General features: G+C 49.8%; 1 protein-coding gene across 1 annotated transcript; it reads right to left on the bottom strand.

Annotated features, from left to right (window-relative positions):
• Positions 1–11,240: 11,240 nt before the first annotated feature.
• ZFP36L1 (ZFP36 ring finger protein like 1) lies at positions 11,241–17,429 on the bottom strand. Its single transcript, XM_029067250.1, has 2 exons — positions 17,225–17,429; positions 11,241–14,245 (listed from the first exon to the last, which is right to left on the bottom strand). Exons 1-2 carry the CDS (start codon positions 17,279–17,281, stop codon positions 13,292–13,294), a joined length of 1,011 nt encoding a protein of 336 aa, XP_028923083.1. The 5' UTR covers positions 17,282–17,429; the 3' UTR covers positions 11,241–13,291.
• Positions 17,430–20,399: the final 2,970 nt, after the last annotated feature.

Genomic DNA, 20,399 nt, shown 5'->3' with positions numbered 1-20,399 from the left:
ATTAGCCCAACTGAATAATAAGTTCCAGGACGCTTTTTTGGTTCCAGAGAAAAAGCAATAGAAAAGTGATCAAGTTGGACAGTCGGACTGCTAGTCATGGGAGGGAAAGCTCAAACCAATCACTTCCTCAGAAAGAGAACCTAAACGAGAGAGGAGAATAAACTAGAGAGCAGCCATCTTTGCGCTTAGGAACAACTGCCCTTTTAGAAGACTTCTGGACAAATCCATGCGGCACACTGAAAGGCAATTACTATCCCTTACTGAACCCCTAGAAACAGTGACGACTCAATGGATAGAGCACGGGCCTGAGAGTCAGAAGGAACTGGGTTTTAATGCCGACTCTGCCACTCATCTGCTGTGTGACCTTGGCAAATCCCTTAACTTCTCTGTGCCTCAGTTCCCTCATCTGTAAAATGGGAATTACGACTGTGAGCCCCATGTGGGACAGGGACTAGTGTTCAATCCGATTATCTTGTATCTATCCCTGCTCTTAGTACAGTGCCTGGCACATTTTAAATACTAAATACCAAACATTATTATTATTACTCCCCATTTTAGAAATGGTGAGGCCCTGGTCCTCCAGCAATCAGGACTGCCGACTTTCAGTGTCGGTTCTTCCACTCTCCAAGTTCCAGCGCCGGTTTTTCCATTCGCTGAGTTCCAGAGCCAGCTTTTCCATTCTTGAACTGTGTAACTCTATGCCAAGATGTCTCCCTCTGTCAGGACCGGCTTCAGACACCCAGCTGCCCTGAGGGAGAAGGAGAGGTCCAAGAGCCGTCCCCACGCTCCACATACCACCGTCACATCCCGTTGCTTGCACACACACTTCACGATGCCATTTCCAAAGTGTTGCACAAGAGAGCCACAGGCAGCTTGGCTCTAAGACCCCACCTTGTACTCTGATAGCAAATCACTTCCATCCCACCACTATCTCTTTGAGAGAAGCTGCTGGGCCGCCAGTTTCCAAAGTAGCTAGTGGCTGCCATCTTTAAAAGATGGCAAGCAGCTATCCGGAGCCTCACTGTGTCCTGAGGTGACAGCTTACTCCTGTCTGTAGCCAGATCTGCTCTTTCCAGAATCCTCGTGACTCTTCAAGCCACTAAACACCCTGGATGTTGGAAAGAAAAAGGAGAAGGAGCGTGGCCTAGAAGAAAGAACTCCAGGTGGGGAGTGGAAAACCTTGGAACTAATCCTGGTTCCTCCATTTGCCTGCTCTGGGATCTTGGGCAAATTGCTTAACTTCTCTGTGCCTCAGTTTCCTCATCTGAAAATGGGCTGAGTGCAGTCCTCTGCACACAGTAAGTGCTCAATAAATCCAATTGATTGATAGTGTTTATGTGCATATCTGTAATTGATTTATATTAATGTCTTTTTCCCCCCAGCCATGCTCATTGTGGACAGGGAATGTGTCTGTTTTTTGTTGCAATGTACTCCCCAAGCGCTTAGTACAGTGCTCTGCACATGGTAAGCGCTCAATAAATATGACTGAATGAATGAATGAATGAATGATTATGGTACTTGTTAAGTGCTTACTATATGCCAAGCACTGTTCTAAGTGCTGCGTGGCTCAGTGGAAAGAGCATGGGCTTTGGAGTCAGGGCTCATGAGTTCGAATCCCAGATCTGCCACTTGTCGGCTGTGTGACTGTGGGCAAGTCACTTAACTTCTCTGTGCCTCAGTTCCCTCATCTGTAAAATGGGGATTGGGATTAAGACTGTGAGCCCCACCTGGGACAACCTGATTCCCCTATGTCTACCCCAGCGCTTAGAACAGTGCTCGGCACATAGTAAGCGCTTAACAAATACCAACATTATTATTATTAAGTGCTGGAGGAGATAAAAAATAATCAGGTCGGACACAGTCCCTGCCCCACATGGGGCTTACACTCTTAATCCCCATTTTACAGATGAGATAACTGAGGCCCAGAGAAGTGAAGTGACTTGCCCTAGGTCACCAGCAGACAAGTGGCAGAGTGAGGATTGGAACCCAGACCCTTCTGACTCCCAGTCCCGGGCTCTATCCACTAAGCCACATGAGACGCAGCTCCCATCTCCACACCTCCTTCATCCCCTACACCTCAAGTAGCTCATACCTCTGTAGGTAAGATACATTGATCCTCCCATCACCAATAGCAGAAAAACTTTTACAGTATTATTATTATTACTATTATTATTATCGTAGTTGTTAACCACTTTGTGTCAAGTACCTTTCCAAGCACAGAGGAAGATGTAAATTAATCACAGTTCCTGTCCTCATGGGGCTCACGGTCTAAGAGGGGGAACAGGTATTTAATCCCCATTTCACAGTTGAGGAAACTGAGGCACAGAGAACTTAAGTGACTAGGTCCTCAGACTCCCAGGCCCGGGCTTTTTCCACCAGGCCATGCTACTTCTCAGTAATCTGTTCAGCCACTGCAAGAGGCAGACGGCAAACGCTCAAGAGCCAGACAGCGGCCAGAGAACGCAAGGAGGCCGAGGACAGACACTACACCTGATTCCGGGCTCCGGAGTGATAACCTAGGCCCCTGGCTCAAGTCGCCGCCGCCCCTCAGAAAGAACATCTCCCCCTTCGGGAACATGGCAACAGAACCCGCTGCCTCAGCCAAGACTGTGAGCTCATCTCTAGACGGTAAGCTCGTTGTGGGCAGGAATGTGTCTGTTTGTTGTTATATTGTACTCTCCCAGGCATTTAGTACAGTGCTTTGCACACAGTAGGGGCACAACAAATCCAACTGAATGAATGAATGAAGCCACTCTCTCCTTCTAGCCTGAACCCAACTCGTTGGGAGGAAAGGGGCCTCAAGTGCCAGTGTTTTGGATTCTCACAAATCCTCCCACAGTCCAGGCCTCCTGAGTGGACAAAAGGGGCCAGGAAATGGAAAATCAGAACTTCCAGTCGGTGTTGGATTCCTGCTGCCTCCCCTCACAAAAACCCCTCCAGAAAGATCCAAGTCCCCACTTCACTTTTCCGGAGCTCGGAGAAATTATCCTCCCTCCAGCTTTCCCCAGCTTTGAACGTCAGGAGCACAGATAGGAATGGCTACCCATGGCAAAGACCGAGTGCCCTGCTTCAGATTTCATCACTGATGATATTTTCCCTAAAATATTAACCAGACCCGAGACTAATAAACTGCACAGGAGGACATCTGTGGACTGGATTTTTGTACTTACTGTCTTACACCATGTGACTTCAGGGCCCACAGACATTTTGAAATACCGTAATTAAAACGGAAAATAATGGAAGAGAATATATAAACAGCTGTTTATATTTTTATGGGTTGGCTGGTTTGCTTTATTGTGAGGTTTGGGACCACAGGGCCTAGTGGGGAGGGCAGAACCGAGCCATTCGACACTCACTCGCCAGGAGGAGGAGGAGAAGGAGGAGAAAAATAGTGGTATTTGTTGATCACTTATTATGTGCCAGGCACTGTATCAAGCGCTGGTGTGGATACAAGCAAAGCGGGTTGGACGTAGTCCCCGTCCCACGTGGAACTCTTGTCTCAATCCCCGTTTTACAGATGTGAGAACTTGGGCCCAGAGTAATGAAATGACTTTCCCAAAGTTACCCGGCAGACAAGTGGCAGAGCTGGGATTGGAACCCATGATCTTCTGACTCCCAGGCCAGTGCTTATACGATTGGGTTTCTGGACACTCACTCTTACCCTTCAGGGTTCTAAGCGGCTAACTGCTCACCTCCCTTGGGATTAGATCAGAGCCGTCGATGCCAGAGTCTGTGACAACCCCCTTTTGGCTTGGGGTGGATAAGGGAAGGGCTAGAGTAACAACAGTCCTCTTGTAGGTAAGATCATTGTTCCAGAAATGTGTCTGTTATGTTATATTGTCCTCTCCCAAGCGCTTAGTACAGTACTCTGCACACAGTAAGTGCTCAATAAATAAGATTGACTGACTGATAATGGGCAGGGTCATTTGGGAGGAGCTGCCCTGGGGGAGTACAGGCTGCAAAAGCCGAGATGCCCCAGCTGGCGGACAATCTGCAGCAGTGTGACCTAATGGCCTGGGAGTCAGAAAGACCTGGGTTCTAATCCCCGTTTCGCCACCCGTCTGATGGGTGATCTTGCGCAAGTCACTTCACTTCTCTGTGCCTCAGTGCCCTCATCTGTAAACTGGGGATTAAGATTGTGAGCTCCCTGTGGGACAGGGACTGTGTCCAATCTGATTTTCTTGTATCTACCCCAAACCTTAGAAAAGTGCTGGGCACATAGCAAGCCCTTAAAAAAATGCCATAAAAAAATCAATCAGTCAGATTTATCGAGTGCTTACTGGGTGCAGAGCACATAAAAAAATAAATACATCATATTTATCAAGTGCTTACTGGGCGCAGGGCACTGTACTAAGGCCTTGGGAGAGTACTATACAATACTGCCGGATAGGCAGGACCCCTGTCCACAGAAAGCTTATAGGCTGCAGAAAAGTTCCTTTTTTCCTGGATGACCCAAAACAGGGGAAGGGCTAGAGACTGAAGCTGGTGAAACCGGACGAGTTTAGAGAAGGAAAGGGAGCATCTGATCTGCTCTCTTTGCCCATCTCACCTCAAGCCAGGAGGGGGATGGGATTGGGACAAGGCCAACTCCTTCCCTGTCAATCATTAATAGAGGGTCCTGCTGGAGGTCAGGTATAGGGAAAAGTCCAAAGAGGAAGCCTTCCTCCCACCCAACTCTTGTCTCATTCACCTCCAAGCACACCTGCCAGACCTAACCACCCAAGCCTAGCTGATTCCCGGGTGCTCAGAGCCGAGCCTCCATCAAAGACAATATAATAATGATAATAGCATTTCTTAAGCGCTTACTATGTGTCAAGCACTGTTAATAATGTTGGTATTTGTTAAGCGCTTACTATGTGCAGAGCACTGTTCTAAGCGCTGGGGTAAACACAGGGGAATCAGGTTGTCCCACGTGGGGCTCACAGTCTTAATCCCCATTTTACAGATGAGGGAACTGAGGCACAGAGAAGTTAAGTGACTTGCCCACAGTCACACAGCTGACAAGTGGCAGAGCTGGGATTCGAACTCATGAGCCCTGACTCCAAAGCCCGTGCTCTTTCCACTGCGCCACGCTGCTTCTCCTGTTGTAAACACTACGGTAGATACGAGCTAATCAAGTTGGAAACGGGCCCTATTCCACACTGGGCTCACAATCTAAATCTCCATTTGATGGATGAAGGAACCGAGGTCCAGAGAAGTGAAATGATTTGCCCAGGTCACATCGTGGACCAGTGGCAGAGCCTGGATGAGAACCCAGGTCCTTTTGACTGCCAGGCCCGTGTTCTATCCGTTAGGCTACACTTCTCCTTTGGATCTGTCCCCTCCCGAAAACCTCTCAGCGGTGTTCCTCAGGGCCCGGATCATCTTGTACAATCCTTGGGCAACTCTTTCACACACCTACCAACATGTCCTCCTGCTGCAATTACAGGCCGTATCTACCCCAGCGCTTAGTATAGTGCCTGGCACATAGTAAGGGCTTAACCAACATCATAAAAAGACCAAAAAAAAAAAAAAGCTGGGTTCTCTCCCATCCAAAAAAATGTCTAATGTAGGTTGGAAAGTTCTCAAGTCCCCTTCTCGCCCTTAAGCTACATGACCCTGGTCCCTTCGACCTAGTCATTCATTCATTCTGTACGGTCATGCACTTTCTGCATGCAGAGCACCATACTAAGGGCTTGGGAAAGTACAACACAACAATAAACAGTGATATTCCCTGACCACAATGGGCTTACAGTCTAGAGGCGGGGAGACAGAAATCAATGCAAATAAATGAAATGACAGATATGTATGAAAGTGCTGTGGGGCTGGGAGCAGGGAAGCGCAAAGGGAGCGAGCCACGGGGACGCAGAAAGGAGTGGGAGATGAGGAAAAGGGGGGCTTAGTCTGGGAAGGCCTCTTGGAGGAGACATGTGTGCCTTCAATAAGGCCACCGGCAGGAAACAGAACAAAACCTGGAAGCAGCATGGCCTAATGGAAAGAGCATGTGCCTGGGAGTCAGAAGACCTGGGTTCTAACCCCAGCTCTACCAGTTGTTTGCTGGGAACTTGGGTAAGTCACTTAACTTCTCTGGGTCTCTGTTTAGCCTCCTACTTACACTGTGAGTACCATGAGGGACAGGGACCGTGTCTAACCTAATTAACTTGTATCCACCATAGAGCTTAGAACTGTGCTTAACAAATACCATAAAAAAAAAAACGATTAAAACTGCCCGCGGTCGCGGATGCCACATCATTATGGGCACCCCCTTCCTGTGTCTTCTTGAGCAAGGGATTCCTGCTGCTGGGGCCCGGCGGCAGCTGTGAGGAAAGGTCAGGTCGGTTGGACTGGGCCTCGCTGTTGGTCCCCTTTAGGGGATAGAGCCAGGACGGGGAGTCAGGAGAACCTGGGTTCTAATCCCGACTCCGCCACATGTCTGTCGTGTGACCTTCACTTCTCTGTGCCTCAGTTGCCTCATCTGCAAAATGGGGATTAAGAGTGTGAGCCCCATGTGGGACTGGGACTGTGTCTAATCTGATTAATTTGTATCTACCCTAGCATTAAGAACAGTGCTTAGCACTAGTTAGAGCTTCACAAGTACTGTTACTATTATTATTGTAGTTATTGTCGTTATTATTATTATTATTGTTGTCTCCCCCAAAGCACTATTTTTATGGTTGTTTTTGTTATTATTATTATTATCTCCCCCAAAGCACTTATGTACATATCTGTCATTTTGTTTATCCCTTTGCTCTTCCCCTCTCCCAGCCCCAGACCACTTAAGTCCGTATTTGTCTTTTATTTATTTGTATCGATGTTCATCTCCCCCCCTTCTAAACTGTGAGTTCATTTTGGTCAGAGAATGTCACTGTTTATCATTGGATTGTAATTTCCCAAGCGCTTAGTACAGTGCTCTGCCCACAGTGAGCGCTCAATAAATACGACTGAACGACTGAAGGAATGAGTGACTGAATCGGTCCCCAGAGTCCGCAGCTCAGCACTTAGAAGAGGGCTTGGCACATAGTAAACGCTTAACAAATACCATCGTTATGATTATTATCCTCTTCATTCTCTTCCACCCAGCCAGGGCCGGCTCAGGTCCAGGGCAGCGGGGGGTCAGCTCCCCAGTGAATCTTCAAATACCCACGGGTCCCAGGCACCTCCTGCTGGGGAAAGAGAGCCTCTTTGGATGGGATGGCCGCCCAGACCGTCACCATGGCAACAGCTGATGGTGGGAGGGGGGCTGGTGTTTGGCTGGGGAGAATTCAGCTGTCGAGGAGGAGGACACTCTTGTTTCTCCCTGTTGCTCTCCAACTTTCTCTCTGCTCCATCAGCGTGTCCCAGGCAGCATTCATTCATTCAATAGTATTTATTGAGCGCTTACTTTGGGCAGAGCACTGTACTGAGCTCTTGGAATGGACAATTCAGCAAAGATAGAGACAATCCCTGCCCAGTGACGGGCTCACAGGCTAAACGGGGGAGACAGAGGGCAGAGCAAAACAGAACGAAACAAAAACAAGACAACATTATCACGAAAAATAGAATCAAGGGGATGGACACCTCATTAACAAAATAAATAGAGTAGTAAATCATATATACAAATGAGCACAGGGCTGAGGGGAGGGGGAGGAGGAAGGGGGAGGAGCAGAAGTTGGGGTGGGGATGGGAGGGGAGGGGAAGCAGAGGGAAAGGGGGCTCACATGAGGAGAGGTGAAGGGGGAGGAGCAGAGGGTGGAGGGGGTGCGGAGGGAAAAGGGGGCAGCTCAGTCTGGGAAGGCCTCTTGGAGGAGGTGAGCTCTGACCTATGGAGTTGAAGGGTGAGGAGTGGGGGGAGACATCATGGCCATATCTCTTCCTCCTGCCCCATTTCCTCCTCTCAGCTTTCCAAATCCTCCTCTATCGAAAGGAATCCATTCATTCATTCATTCATTCATTCACTTGTATTTACTGAGCGCTTACTGTGGGCAGAGCACTGTATTAAGCACTTGGAAAGTACGATTCAGCAACAGAGACAATCCCTACCCAACATTGAGCCCACAGTCTAGAAGGGGGAGACAGACAACAAAACAAAACAAGTAGACAGGCATCAAAAGCATTAATATAAATCCCTAAGTAATAATAATAATAATGATAATTGTGGGATTTGTTCAGCTCTTACTATGTACCGGCACTATATAAAGCGCTGGGGTGGGTACAGGCAAATTCGGGTTGGATACCGTTCCTGCCCCACATATGGCTCACAGTTTTAATCCCCATTTGACAGATAAGGGAACTTGCCCAAGGCCACACAGCAGACAAGTGTAGGGTACTCTGCACACAGTAAGTGCTCAGTAAATACTATTGAATGAGTGAATGAAGAGGTAAAGGCAGGATTAGAACCCATGACCTTCTGACTCTCAAGCCTATGCTCTTTCCAGTAGGCCACCCTGCTTCTAAGTGTGGACAGGGGCCGGGCCATCTTCCGGGCCTAGGGAAACCACCCTGACATCTCAAGACCCTGTTAACTGTTTGTCCTCTCTGTCAGGGATCACTCCTTAATAGATGCTGTTGACAAGCAATATATTCATTAATTAATCGTATTTATTGAGTGCTTATAGTGTACAGAGCAGAAATGGCAGACATGTGCCTTGCCCACAATGAGCTTACAGTCTAGGCAAGGAGACGGACAATAAAAATCCCTGCACGTTTGACAATCCGGCCAGGGAGCTAGGAGGGATCAAAAAGCCAAGTGGTCCGAAAGCTATTTTATGGCCAAGAGAACAAAGCCCACCTTTTCTGCTCACCAAAACCTCCTTCATCCTGGCCCAGAGGAGTCAGACGATCCCAAAAGAAGCCAGGCTGGATGCAGAAACAGATTCTGCCCCTCCCTGGCCCTTCTCACTCCTTCAAAGAACCACTTGCCCACATTTCCCTTCTTAGAGGTTACAGCAAAGCTTGCAAAAAGTACCTGGGACCTTAGCTTAATGACTCTTTAAACATCCCAATCAATTAATCAGTGCTATTTATTGACTGCTTACTGAGTGCAGAGCACTATACTGACCCGTTTGGGAAAGTACAATATGATAGAGTTGGCAGACGCTATCTCTATCCACAATCAATCAATCAGTGGTATTTATTGAGGGCTTACTGAGGGCAGAGCACTGTACTAAGCATTTCAGAGAATACATATAACAATGTTGGTAGGTACAATCCCTGTTCAAAATCAGTTAATCAATTACTGATATTTATTGAGCACTTACTGTGTGCAGAGAACTACACCAGAGAAGCCCCCTGCAGCAGTGGAGAGAGCCCGGGCCTGGGAGTCAGATCATGACTCTAATCCCAGCTCCGCCACGTCAGCTGTGTGACCTGGGGTAAGTCACTTCACTTCTCGGGGCCTCAGTTACCTCATCCGTAAAATGGGGATTGAGACTGTGAGCCCCACATGGGGCAGGGACCGTGTCCAACCCAATTTGCTTGTATCCACCCCAGCGCTTAGTACAGTGCTTGGTACATGGTAAGCGTTTAACAAATACCATAATTATTATTAATAATAGTAGTAGTAAATAAACTGTGTTATTTATTAAGCGCTAATTATGTGCAAAGCACTGTTCTAAGCGCTGGGGGATACAAGGTGATCAGGTTGTCCCATGTGGGGCTCACAGTTTTAATCCCCATTTGACAGATGAGGGAACTGAGGCACAGAGAAGTTAAGTGACTTGCCCAAGGTCACACAGCTGACTAGCAGCAGAGCCAGGATTAGAACCCGTGGCCTCTGACTCCCAAGCCCGCGGTCTTTCCACTGAGCCACGCTGTGATAGTGGTAGTAAGCTTTGGGGAAAGTACGATATAGTAGTGTTGGTTAACACAATTCTCTGTCCACAGTGAATCAAGAAGCAGCGTGACTCAGTGGAAAGAGCCCGGGCTTGGAAGCCAGAGGTCATGGGTTCGAATGCCGACTCCGCCACTTGTCATCTGAGTGACTGTGGGCAAGTCACTTCACTTCTCTGGGCCTCAGTTCCCTCATCTGTAAATTGGGGATTAACTGTGAGCCTCACATGGGACAACCTGATGACCCTGTATCTACCCCAGCGCTTAGAACAGTGCTCTGCACATAGTAAGCACTTAATACCAACATTATTAATTGATGGCATTTATTGGGCCCTTACTGTGTGCAGAGCAGGTGCTTTAGTGGAAAAAGAACGGGCTCGGGAGTCAGAGATCATAAATTCTAATCCTGGCTCCGCCACTTTGGCAAGTCACTTAACTTCTCTGTGCCTCAGTTCCCTCATCTGGAAAATGGGGATTAATACTGTGAGCGCCATGTAGGACAACCTGATAACCTTGTAGCTCCCCCAGTACTTAGAACAGTGCTGGGCACAGTGTAAGCGCTTAACAAATACCATAATCATTATTATTATTATTACTGTACTATTTGTAGAAAACCCACGTGCCATACACCAAAGGAATGCAGAGGCCGTCTGGGACCTGAGCGAGGCTATGCAAGTCTCAGGCTGCTCTTCTCACCCCTTGAGGAGGAAGAGCCATTCCTCCAAACCGCCAACTAAAACGCCATCGCGTTCATACCACAGCGGCTTTCAGAGGTCAACATTTAATGGCTTGTCGGGAGTGACTGTTCATTGAGCCCTGAGGCTTCCAGAAACCCCCATCCTCAACAGAATCCAACTCCCTTCCCACCTCTAAGCGGGAACCATCCCCCCCCCCCAATTAGTACCTAAATTTCTTAGAGAAGCAACATGATGTAGTGGGTAGAGCACGGGCCTGGTCGTCACTTCTCTGGGGTTTGAGACGCTGAGCCCCACGTGGGACAGGGACTGGGTCCAACCCGAGTTGCTTGTTTCCACCCCAGCGCTTAGCACAGAGTCTGGCACGTAGTAAGCGCTTACCAAACACCTAATTATTATAATTATTATTAAGAGGGTCGGCTTGGACAATAATGCCCAAATCAGGGTAGGGTTAGGAGATTAGACTCCGGGAAGTTCTGAGGGTGAGTCTCACCCACTAGAGTGAGCCATCAGTCTTCAGCGGTCACTGCTTCAGGTGAGAGAACAGATGTTTTGGGAGCACCTTCTTGATCTCAGCAACAACAACCCACAGGGAGACAAATCCATAGGCCCAAATTGGCAACATCCACCTCCCACTAAAACCCCCCTGCCCACACCCTCCCACCAAAAGCCCACCCACATCCTCCGATTTGCAGGCTTATCACCCTGCTTACAGTTCCCCTCACTCCTAGGCAAAGGAAAACCAGTGCCACTTGCAAGTTTCTTGAAAAAAAAACGGGGTTTATTGATTTTAAACTGCAAACAGTCGTTACAAAAAGAATTTTTTTTTTAAATAAACTCACACAAAGGAAAAAGAAGAAGAAAGCAACGGTAGTGAACAGCAACAGGAAAAAAGTAATAATTACATTCATTTTTTTTTTGTTTTGTGTGTGTCTGTGTGTGTGTCTGTGTGTGTCTGTGTGTGTTCGTGTGCCAGTTCTGTTTACGTCAACATGGAAAACTCCAAACCTGGAATAGAGAACCACAAATCTGTGCTCGGAATGTTTCGAGATAGGCACGTGGAAGTCAAAGGGGTTTTTTGTTTCCCTTTTAGGAGCAGTACAAAAAAGGATGTTTTCCTTCAGTACTGCCACAGAACTTTTGCACATACATTCTAAATCCCAGGTGTGTAAGGCCTATAAAGAAAGAGAAAGGAACTCAATTTGCAGTCCAACACAAAGGGGGGGAATTTCTAAAATAAATAATCCAACAGTTTTTTGCATTTTTTTAAATTAATTTTTCATTTTTTTAAAATAAAATAACCAAAAGGTGTAAAGTTACAAAAAAATGTCATTGTAGTATAATATATTAAACTGTGGAAAAAAAAGGAAACAAAAAGACACTTCACAATCTTAAGATTAATATGGAAGATCATAATTTAAACATAAAAGAATATATTCTATGGATTTGTCATCCCGATAAATATGAACAAAATTAACAAAAAAGCATAGTTTGGCAATAAATACGTCTTGATAAGTTAAATAAGCTTTTTTTATATTGTTGTGCAGTGACAAGCAAAATTTTTGCTCTCCAATTTCTGAAAGTTATACAAAGTTAAAAACCCAGAAAAAAAAAAAATAAAAAGCTTGGCGTGAGTGCTCTAACCATAGTCCTAATGTACACTAGAGCAAAAACCATTAAAGCTGTGTCTACTGGAAACTGTTTTATACGGAAATTGTATGTGGAATGAATACCATTAACCGCCCACACCCTTTACACTTTGTTTTCCTCTTTTAAGATGTCACATGTACACTGGGGAACTTTTTAGCACCAAAAGCAAGTCTCTCATAGTCCACCTAGCTTCCCCTTCCTCTTCCACAAAAAAAAAAATAAAATAAAATAAAAATAAAATTAACAAAGTCCCACTTGGGCCCAATCTTTGTCCATTCTCAGCTTTCCTTCCTGCAGACCTGCAGAGACCCAGGCAAGATTAGTCAACAAGACTGGGATGGGGTGGGGGAGGGATGGGTAGTGGGGAGGTAAAGAAGTGGGGGAGGGAAAGGTGGGCATTTACAGCTTTCCATATACGGGGAGCCCGGCCCAGGGGGTGAGGGTGGGCAGAGAGGGCAGGAAGGGACCCATGTGGAGGCTGAGAAGGGGGGGAGAAGGTGGCATTTTGCAGCCAGTGCTGGTTTTGAATCTTCAACTCCTTCCCCCCTCCTCCTATTTCCCTAGGCCACCTCCCCTTCCACCTCAAAGGGCACAGGTTCAAGAAGGCTCGCTGGCGCCCCCTGCAGCCGGAGAGGTAATATAGTCACAGTGAAAAAAAAAAATCATGGTAAAGGCACTAATTTGCTTCTGTAAACGGGTTACTGCTTTTTTTTTTTTTTGCTTTTCTTTTTTTTTGCTTTTGTGATTTGGCACTTACGGCTTAAGCCAGAGAAAGGCAACTAGAGGCGGGAAGGGGGGGCTTGTTTCGTGTTGAATCAGGGGGCCGGAGGGTACGGCTGTGTGTGTGTGTCTGTGTGTACATGTTTGCGTGTCCGTGTGTGTAGGTGTGTGTCTGTGTGAGAGGCCCAAGCTAGAGGCGGCCTACAAACGGGCTCGTCCGGTTCATCGGTGGGGGCGGCGAGAGAGGCCTGGGATGTGGCAGGGGGGCTCATGTTGGGGGGGCCTGGGGGAGAGGGGCTTGAGCTTAACCTTGCTTGTTAATCAAGAGGCGGTAGGGCCCGGGCTGGTGAGGGAGAGGAGGGAGGGGAGTGGGGGGACGGGGAGAGGAAGGAGAAGGAAGGGGGGCGCCCTCCTCGCCCGCCCGCTCGCCCCGGCCCGGCTTAGTCGTCTGAGATGGAGAGTCTGCTGAAAATGGGGAGGCGCCTCGAGGTGTCCAGGATGGGCGAGTCTGACCCACTGTGGCTACTGCTGGAACTGCTCAGGTAGCCCTCCTGGTCCGAGAGGGAGTCCTGGGGGCTGGGGGGCGAGTCAAACATCGGAGGGGACTCGGACATGGGACGGAAGAGGAAGGCGGTGGGGGAGCCTCCGCCGCCGGGCACCCCCATGCTGGGGGCGAAGAGGCTGGCCAGCTCCTGGCTGGAGAAGGTGAAGGGGTTGCTGGCGCCGTCGGGCAGGGTGGGCGAGCCCAGCAGGTCGTCGGCGGTGAGGATGGGGGGCGGGGTGATGGAAGTGGGGCTGTCCAGCAGCCCGGAGGCGGCGGCCGTGGCGGCGGCGCTGGGGAAGCCGGCGAAGCTGAAGCTGTGCTGGAGGCGGGGGCGGTCGGCGGCCAGGTCCCGGCTCCCGGCCAGGGCCCGCCGCTCCTCGGCGTTGTGGATGAAGTGGCAGCGGGGGCCGTAGGGGCAGAAGCCGATGGTGTGGAAGGTGCGGCACAGCTCCGTCTTGTACTTGGGGTGGCGCGTCAGACTACGCAGCTCGTGGATCCCGTGGGCGAACTGGCATTTGTCCCCGTACTTGCAGGCGCCGTTCTCCTCGAAGGGGCGGCACAGCTCCGTCTTGTAGCGGCTGGAGTTGACCTGCCCCCCGCCCCCCGGCTGCTTCTGAGGGGGCAGGCCCTCCGAGAAGGAACGGTCGCGGAAGCGGTCCCGGGCGCCGGCCAGGGCCGGGGCCGGCTCTCCCTTCAGGCTGCTCAGGAGCTGGTTCTGGTGGTACTTGGAGCTGGGCAGGGTGACCGAGTGCCTCCGGGAGAAGGCCCCGCCCGCCGGGGTGCCCACCGCCTTCCTGTCCAGCAGGCAGCCCCCTGCGCCCGAGGGGCTGTAGTTCAGCATCTTGTTACTCTGTGGGAGGGGGGAGGAGAAGGAGGAGGAGGACACGGTGAGCCAACGCGGTTACCCCCACTTCTTCCTCAAGCCCTCCCCGAAAAGGCTCCTCCTGCAAGAGGAGCCAAGAGCCCCCTACCACCCACATTCTCTCCTCCAGGCCCCAGACTCAACGCCCCACAACTTGTTCCGTGCAAACAGCCTCTTCCTCTCACCCCGGTTTCCTTGGGCCCTTGGCGATACACCCCCAACCAGATCTCCAGAACCGTTCCCTCCCAAATCCGGCCTTTTGTCTCCTCCCAAATCCCGTCTTCCCAGCATCTCTCTACCCCCAAACCTCCAGCCCGGTGGGCCAGATCTAGCAGCCACCCCAGCACCCTAAATCTCACCCACCGCCCGCCACCGCGGCCCCCCCCTGACGATCACCCCAGGACACCCCCCCAAAACTCGAGGACACCCCTTCCAAACTCAAGGCCCACCCCCTCCCTCACTTGCTGCTCTGCTGCTCTGGCCCCCCCTTCCTTAAGGGCAGGAAACGTGTCTGCTCTTTCTGTTGTCTTGCGCTCTCCCATGCGCTTAGTACACTGACCTGCACCTAGGAAGAAATCAATAAATGCCCTTGATTAACTGACTGATTTTTTTTTTTCCTCCCCAGAGGGGCAGGGCTGTCCGGGCTGCATTTGGCAACAAAAGTGGGCCTTGCTGCACGAAAGGGAGGTGTGGCAGGCTCCCTCGGGACAAGGGAAGGAGGTGGAGAGAGGGGAGAGGAGAGTCCTGGAAATTAGCTAATTGCTAATCTAAATCCCCGCACTCTTGGCAGCAGTTGCAAGGGGTGCAGTCCACCGGGGCGCCCACCCCCACAGGAGAATTCCTTTGCAGTCGGGGGGTCCCGGCTGCCAGCCACAGCTGGGCCGCATGGGCACGCCAGGGTTTAATCTTTAACGCAGAGTTTGCAGATAGGAGCCCTCCCACTCGCCCCCGGCCCGCCAGAGTGACCCAAAGGGGAAAGAGGGGGAGGGGTCGCTTTGTCAGGTGACCCCCACCCTCCCCAAAGTTTTCTTTCTTGGAAAGGGACGGAGGGGACAGAGAGCTCGCCTCCCTGCACCATGTGGGTGTCCGGGTGAAAATTCACCCAAATTGACGCCTCGTGATCAGTTACAGGGTGGAAGGGAGGGGTTTGGGGGAGAGGGTCCCGCAGACCCTCCCCACCTCCCGGCCGGGGATGGGAGGAGGTTCGGTTGAAATGGAATTGGGGAAGGGGTAAGGGAGGAGGGGGGAAAAGGGGGTGAAAGAGCTGGGGAAAAGGGATAGGGTGGGAGGGAAAAGGGGGAGAAGAAAAACGGGGAGAGAAACGTGGGGTGGCATGAAGTGGGGAGGGAGTACAGGAGGTGGAGGGAGGGAAAAGGGGTGAAAGAGCCAGGGAGAAGGGAAAGAGTGGGAGAGTAAAGGGGGAGACGAGAAAGCGGAGAGAAGTATAGAAGAGGGAGGAAAAAGGGGTGAGAGCTGGGAAAATGGGACAGGGTGGGAGGGCAAAGGGGAAGAGAAAGGGGGGTTGGTATGAAGAGGGGAGGGGGTACAGGAGATGGAGGGAGGGAAAAGGGGTGAAAAGAGCCAAGGAGAAGGAAAAGGGTTAGGGGGGAAGGGAGAGAAGAAAAACGGGGAGACAAGGGTGGTATGGAGGGAGGAGGGGGTACAGGAGCTGGAGGGAGGGAAAAGGGGTGAAAGAGCCAGGGAGAGGGGAAAGAGTGGAGAGTAAAGGGGGAGATGAAAAAGGGGGAGAGAAGGGGGAGGGGGTGATATAGAGTGGGGAGGTGGGGGGAAGGGAGGGGGGAAGTGGGGAGAAAGGAGGGAGTAGGGGGAAAAGGGAGGGAGAAGAAATAGTAGATCAAAAGAGGGGAGTGGGGACAGTCCTGCGGGGGGGTGGGGGGGAATGCAAAGCAAGTCGGAGAAAGATCCGGAGGGAACAGAAAAATCGCCCGGTTGAAATCTGCAAATTTCGGGTGTTTAACCCGAACCGAGTTGCTCGGGCTGGAACGGGAGCCTCGGTGCAGTCCTAAGTTGGGAAAAGTTAGAGCAACAAGACCAGGCGTGTTAAAAGGAGGCAAAACACTTTAGCAATTAAAAGTGGCCGAGCAACTTCTCCCTCTCAAAAGCAGAAGAGGAAAAAAAAACCCAAAAAAAAACCCTCTTTCTTAACCCACGTCAGCTTCTTCCTACAACCCTGCTTCCACAAAAGTGGAGGGACCCCAGATTTAACCGCAATCACCCCCCAAAACCCCGGGAGGGAAGAAAGAAACGACCTCCCTCCCCCTCGGCCCCCTCGATGGACAAAGTTGTAAAGACCCACATTCAACAATTACACACCCCCCCCAGGAGCAAAAAGTCCTCGATTTTGCCATTGTGCAAAACTTTTGTGGGTCAGGCGGCTCCCGACAGGAGGAACGGGGAAGGGGGGAGATTTCCTCGAGCAGAAACTTTTGGACAAGAATTTTGCAATATCCTCTCGAATCAAAACTCCTACTCCCAACTTCCAAACTTGCATCCGATCCGCAAGTTTTTCCCAAGCAGGGCGACGGCGAAGGGAGCTTGAAGTTACAACCAAAGTGGAGAAAAGAAACGAGAAGGAGCAGAAAAAGGGGACGGGATTGGGGGGGGGGGGGAAGAAGGGATGACTTTTTTGACTGAGAGCGCATTTACTTTTGAACTTCTTCGTGAGCTGAGCGGAGGCAGAATCAACCAGAAAAGCAAAATATCAAACCCCATCATCCACGTCCTTAGAGTCAAGCAACCCGACAGCTGCAAACATCCCCCCAAAAAGATTTGCTTTGGAGTCACTCGAATGCCCCCTTTTTTTAAAGAAAAAGTAAAAAAAAAAGGGGGGATGGTCCTTTACCAAGAAAAAAACAGGTCGCAGAAGACCCCTTCCTCCCTCTTTCCAAGAGGCTGTTTTTGTTTTTAATCAGAAGTTTTCCAAATAAAGGCTTTGACCCAGTTTACCTTGCATAAAACTTCGCTCAGGTCGAAGATGGTTGTAGACACCAGAGCAGTGGACATCTTCGGGGTTCAGGTGGGGGGACAATAATAGATAGAAATGGGGGAGACGACACCTCCAGTTTCCCTGGTGTGGATGGCTCTCCCTCCAAGGCCCAAAACCTCCCGCTCTCTTCCTCTCACTCTCCCGGACCGCCTAGCTTAAACCCCAATTTATAAAGTTTCAGATTAGCTGGCCGGGGAAGGAGGAGCTTTAAACTCATTTAAATGAGGAAGAGGAGAGAGAGAGAAAAAAAAAGTTGATTGGCATTGAGATTGAATCAGCCATGCGGTCAAACGCAGAAAAAAAAAAAAACTTTCAAAAGGAAGAAGGGGGAGGGGAGAGAGGAAAGAAGTAGAAAAAAACACTCAGCCACACTCGACTCTTTTTTTTAGAGGAAAAGTTTAGAGTTCACTTCGTTTGCTGCATGTGCGTCTTAAACGCACCTCTAATTAAAATATGGGGGGGGGGTGAGGGGAGAAGTTTCTGATCTTGTCAGCCTTTGAATACGATCCGTGACATCATTTATTCCACCCACTGCTTTGGACTTTTTTTTTCTTCGGTTTTCTTGAAGGCGGGATCAACTTTCTCTTCTTTTTCAAAGAGGGTCTGAAGCCAGTTCTTTTCTTGCTGGGCTCTGCGGCCTCCGCGCCAAAGTTTTCTTCGTGATTTGATCGTACTTTAAGCTTAAAAAAAAAAAGAGGGAGAGGAAAAGAAAAAAAAGACCCACTGCCCCCTTCCTCGCCCTTTTTGCAAAAGAAAGTGGAGGGAAAGGAGTGAACTTTAAACTTTGGAAGCAGAGCTCCAGTGACTAGAAGGAAAGGGGGTGGTGGCTGGTGGCAAGGACTGGACAGGTCTTATTATATATGAATGTGTGTATATATATATATATTTATATATACCCTAGAGGTCGAGCTGCAGCGCAGGAAGGGGGTTGTTTGTTTCTGCATGCTTCTGCTCTCTAAAGAGACCGGTTTTCTGGCTTTGCCTCCAAGCTCTCCGCTGCAAACCCAATTTTCCGCCTTCACCTCCAGTGAATAAGCTTTTTTTTTCCCTTCTCCCTTTAGCGGGAGCAGGGGGAGGGTCTTCTTTCATCCCTCACCCCCGAAAGAAGAAGGGGTTTTATTTTTTGTTGTTTTTTTTTGTGTGTGTGCAAAGGAATCGGGAAGTACAATGCTGGTTCCCAAATCCTTTACTGCGACCTTATTACCCGCCCTCCCCAGAGCTGTTTCTAAGAACTGGGTGTTTTCGGGAGGGTGCAGAAGGCTGGGACCCTTTTTGGACGCCCCCTCCTCTTTAGTACAGAGCAGATGGCTTTTAGGGGGAGGTCTGTGTGTTTCCCCCCCTCTTGCTTTTTTGGCGGGATGGGGCGAGCCTGGGACACGCGAGCACAGACCTGGCTCGGATTTATGCAGCCAAGTGAAAAAAAAAAAAGGATTAATTTGCGCTTTCTCGACCAACCAACCTTCAGGGCGGTGTTGACTCTAAACCTTCCTCGCTCCCTCCCATTCACCCTCTTCTCCCACCGAGCTCTGGAATGGAAGGTTCAAACGGAAATAGCAAAACTTGTGTTTCTTTTCCTCCACATTTCTGGGCCCTCGGCCTCCTCCTTTGTAACAGTAAGCCCTTCGCCCGACTCCGCCCGCCCGCAGATGTTTATTCCACACAACACTTTTAACTGCTCGGTTATGAAACTGTGTGTTTAAGTGCATTTTCCATTGCCATGTAATTAGGTCACCCCATTATGAGCACGTTTCTTTGGAAAGGCAACACACACACACACACACATACCAGAACTCTTCAATTTTCCTTGCAGCACTTTTTACTGGATGCCTTCGTTTTTTTAAAAAAAAACGCACTAAATCACCCCCCGTAAAGTGAAAATGTGATCTGAATAGTTTTGTATAGTACAGGGTGTACGTAGTAATCCATAAAGGTAAAACAAAACAAAAAACAACAACAAAAATCTACCATCCGCTTGCTAGGATTTAAATTGACTTCATCTCCATCACGGCTTGGCTGGTGTTTGCATTTTGACCGTCTACCTTTTGGGGTTTGTTCCTTTTCTGCCTTTTTTTTTAACCACTTTATGTCGCAGTGTAGTAAGCTCTACGTTCATTTAGAGAAGGCAAACATTGCTTTACGTTTCTAAAGGGAGTTTGCCCCCTCCCGTTCTAGCTCTTTCCTAGCTGGGGAGTTGGTGGGGGAGGAGGAGCTTTTATTTTATTTTATAAAGTTACTTAGTGATGAAGTAATGAGTTCCAGATTTCAGCGCACAAAGTAGGTTGCACATTAATACCACGAGGTTTGTATGACTCCCGGTGTGGGGCTATTTCGGTTTGTGATTAACCCATCCAGGCTGGGCTTGCTGCCTCTTGAAAACACATGTCTAAGGCCGCTCTCCACCTCCAGAGGGAACCTGAAACCCGAGGAGGGGGGTGGGAGGGGGTGGGGGAGGGATTGGGGGGGGTTGGGGGGTGGTGGGGGGTTGGGGGAGAGAAATGAGCGGGAGGAATCAGGGAGGGAAGGCCAGCACGTTGAAAGCTTCTAACAAATGGCCCCTGTTCCCACTTCCTCTTCTCTTGCCGCTCAGTCCCTGGACCTGGACTTTAAACCTCTCCTCTTGGCCCTAGCCGCTCTTTTCCTCCTTTGGACCCCGAGACCAGCCAAAATAATCAAACTGGGGGAACGCCCACAAGCCTCCCCACTCCGGATTGAAAATAGAGAGTTGAGCGTTTGAAACTGGTTCCTCGAATTTGTGTGCTAAATTGGACTCCCCTCTGCGCCCCCCTTCTCCTCCATCCTCTTTTCCCCCCCTCTCCTGTACCCCCTTCTCCTTTCCCTTCCCCCTCTCCTATCCCCCTTCTCCTTTCTCTCTCCCTTTCCCATCCCCCCTTTTCTTTCCCTCCCCCTCCCCCATTCCCCCCTCCTTTCCCTCCCTCTCTCCTGTTTCTCCAAATTCTTTTCCTCCCCTCTCCTTTTCCCCCATTCTCCTTTCCCTCCCCATCCTCCTTTTCCCCCATTCTCCCCGCTCCTGTTCCCGCTTCTCTTTTTCCTCCCCCTTTCCTTTTCCCTCATTCTCCTTTACTTCTTCCCCTACTGCTCCCCCTTCTTCTTTCGCTTCCCCCTCTCATGTTCCCC

This window comes from Ornithorhynchus anatinus, chromosome 1 (assembly GCF_004115215.2).
Source record: "Ornithorhynchus anatinus isolate Pmale09 chromosome 1, mOrnAna1.pri.v4, whole genome shotgun sequence".
In the NCBI taxonomy this organism is placed as follows: domain Eukaryota; kingdom Metazoa; phylum Chordata; class Mammalia; order Monotremata; family Ornithorhynchidae; genus Ornithorhynchus; species Ornithorhynchus anatinus.
The sequence above is the reverse complement of the archived record's forward strand: the minus strand, read 5'-3'. Positions and strand labels throughout refer to the sequence as shown.

Coding starts and splice junctions, on each gene's coding strand:
- ZFP36L1 (XM_029067250.1), bottom strand. CDS start 17,281: ATGTCCACTGCTCTGGTGTCTACAACCATCTTCGACCTGAGCGAAGTT. Junction 14,246..17,224: donor TGAGCGAAGTTTTATGCAAG/GTAAACTGGGTC, acceptor CCCCTCCCACAG/AGTAACAAGATGCTGAACTA.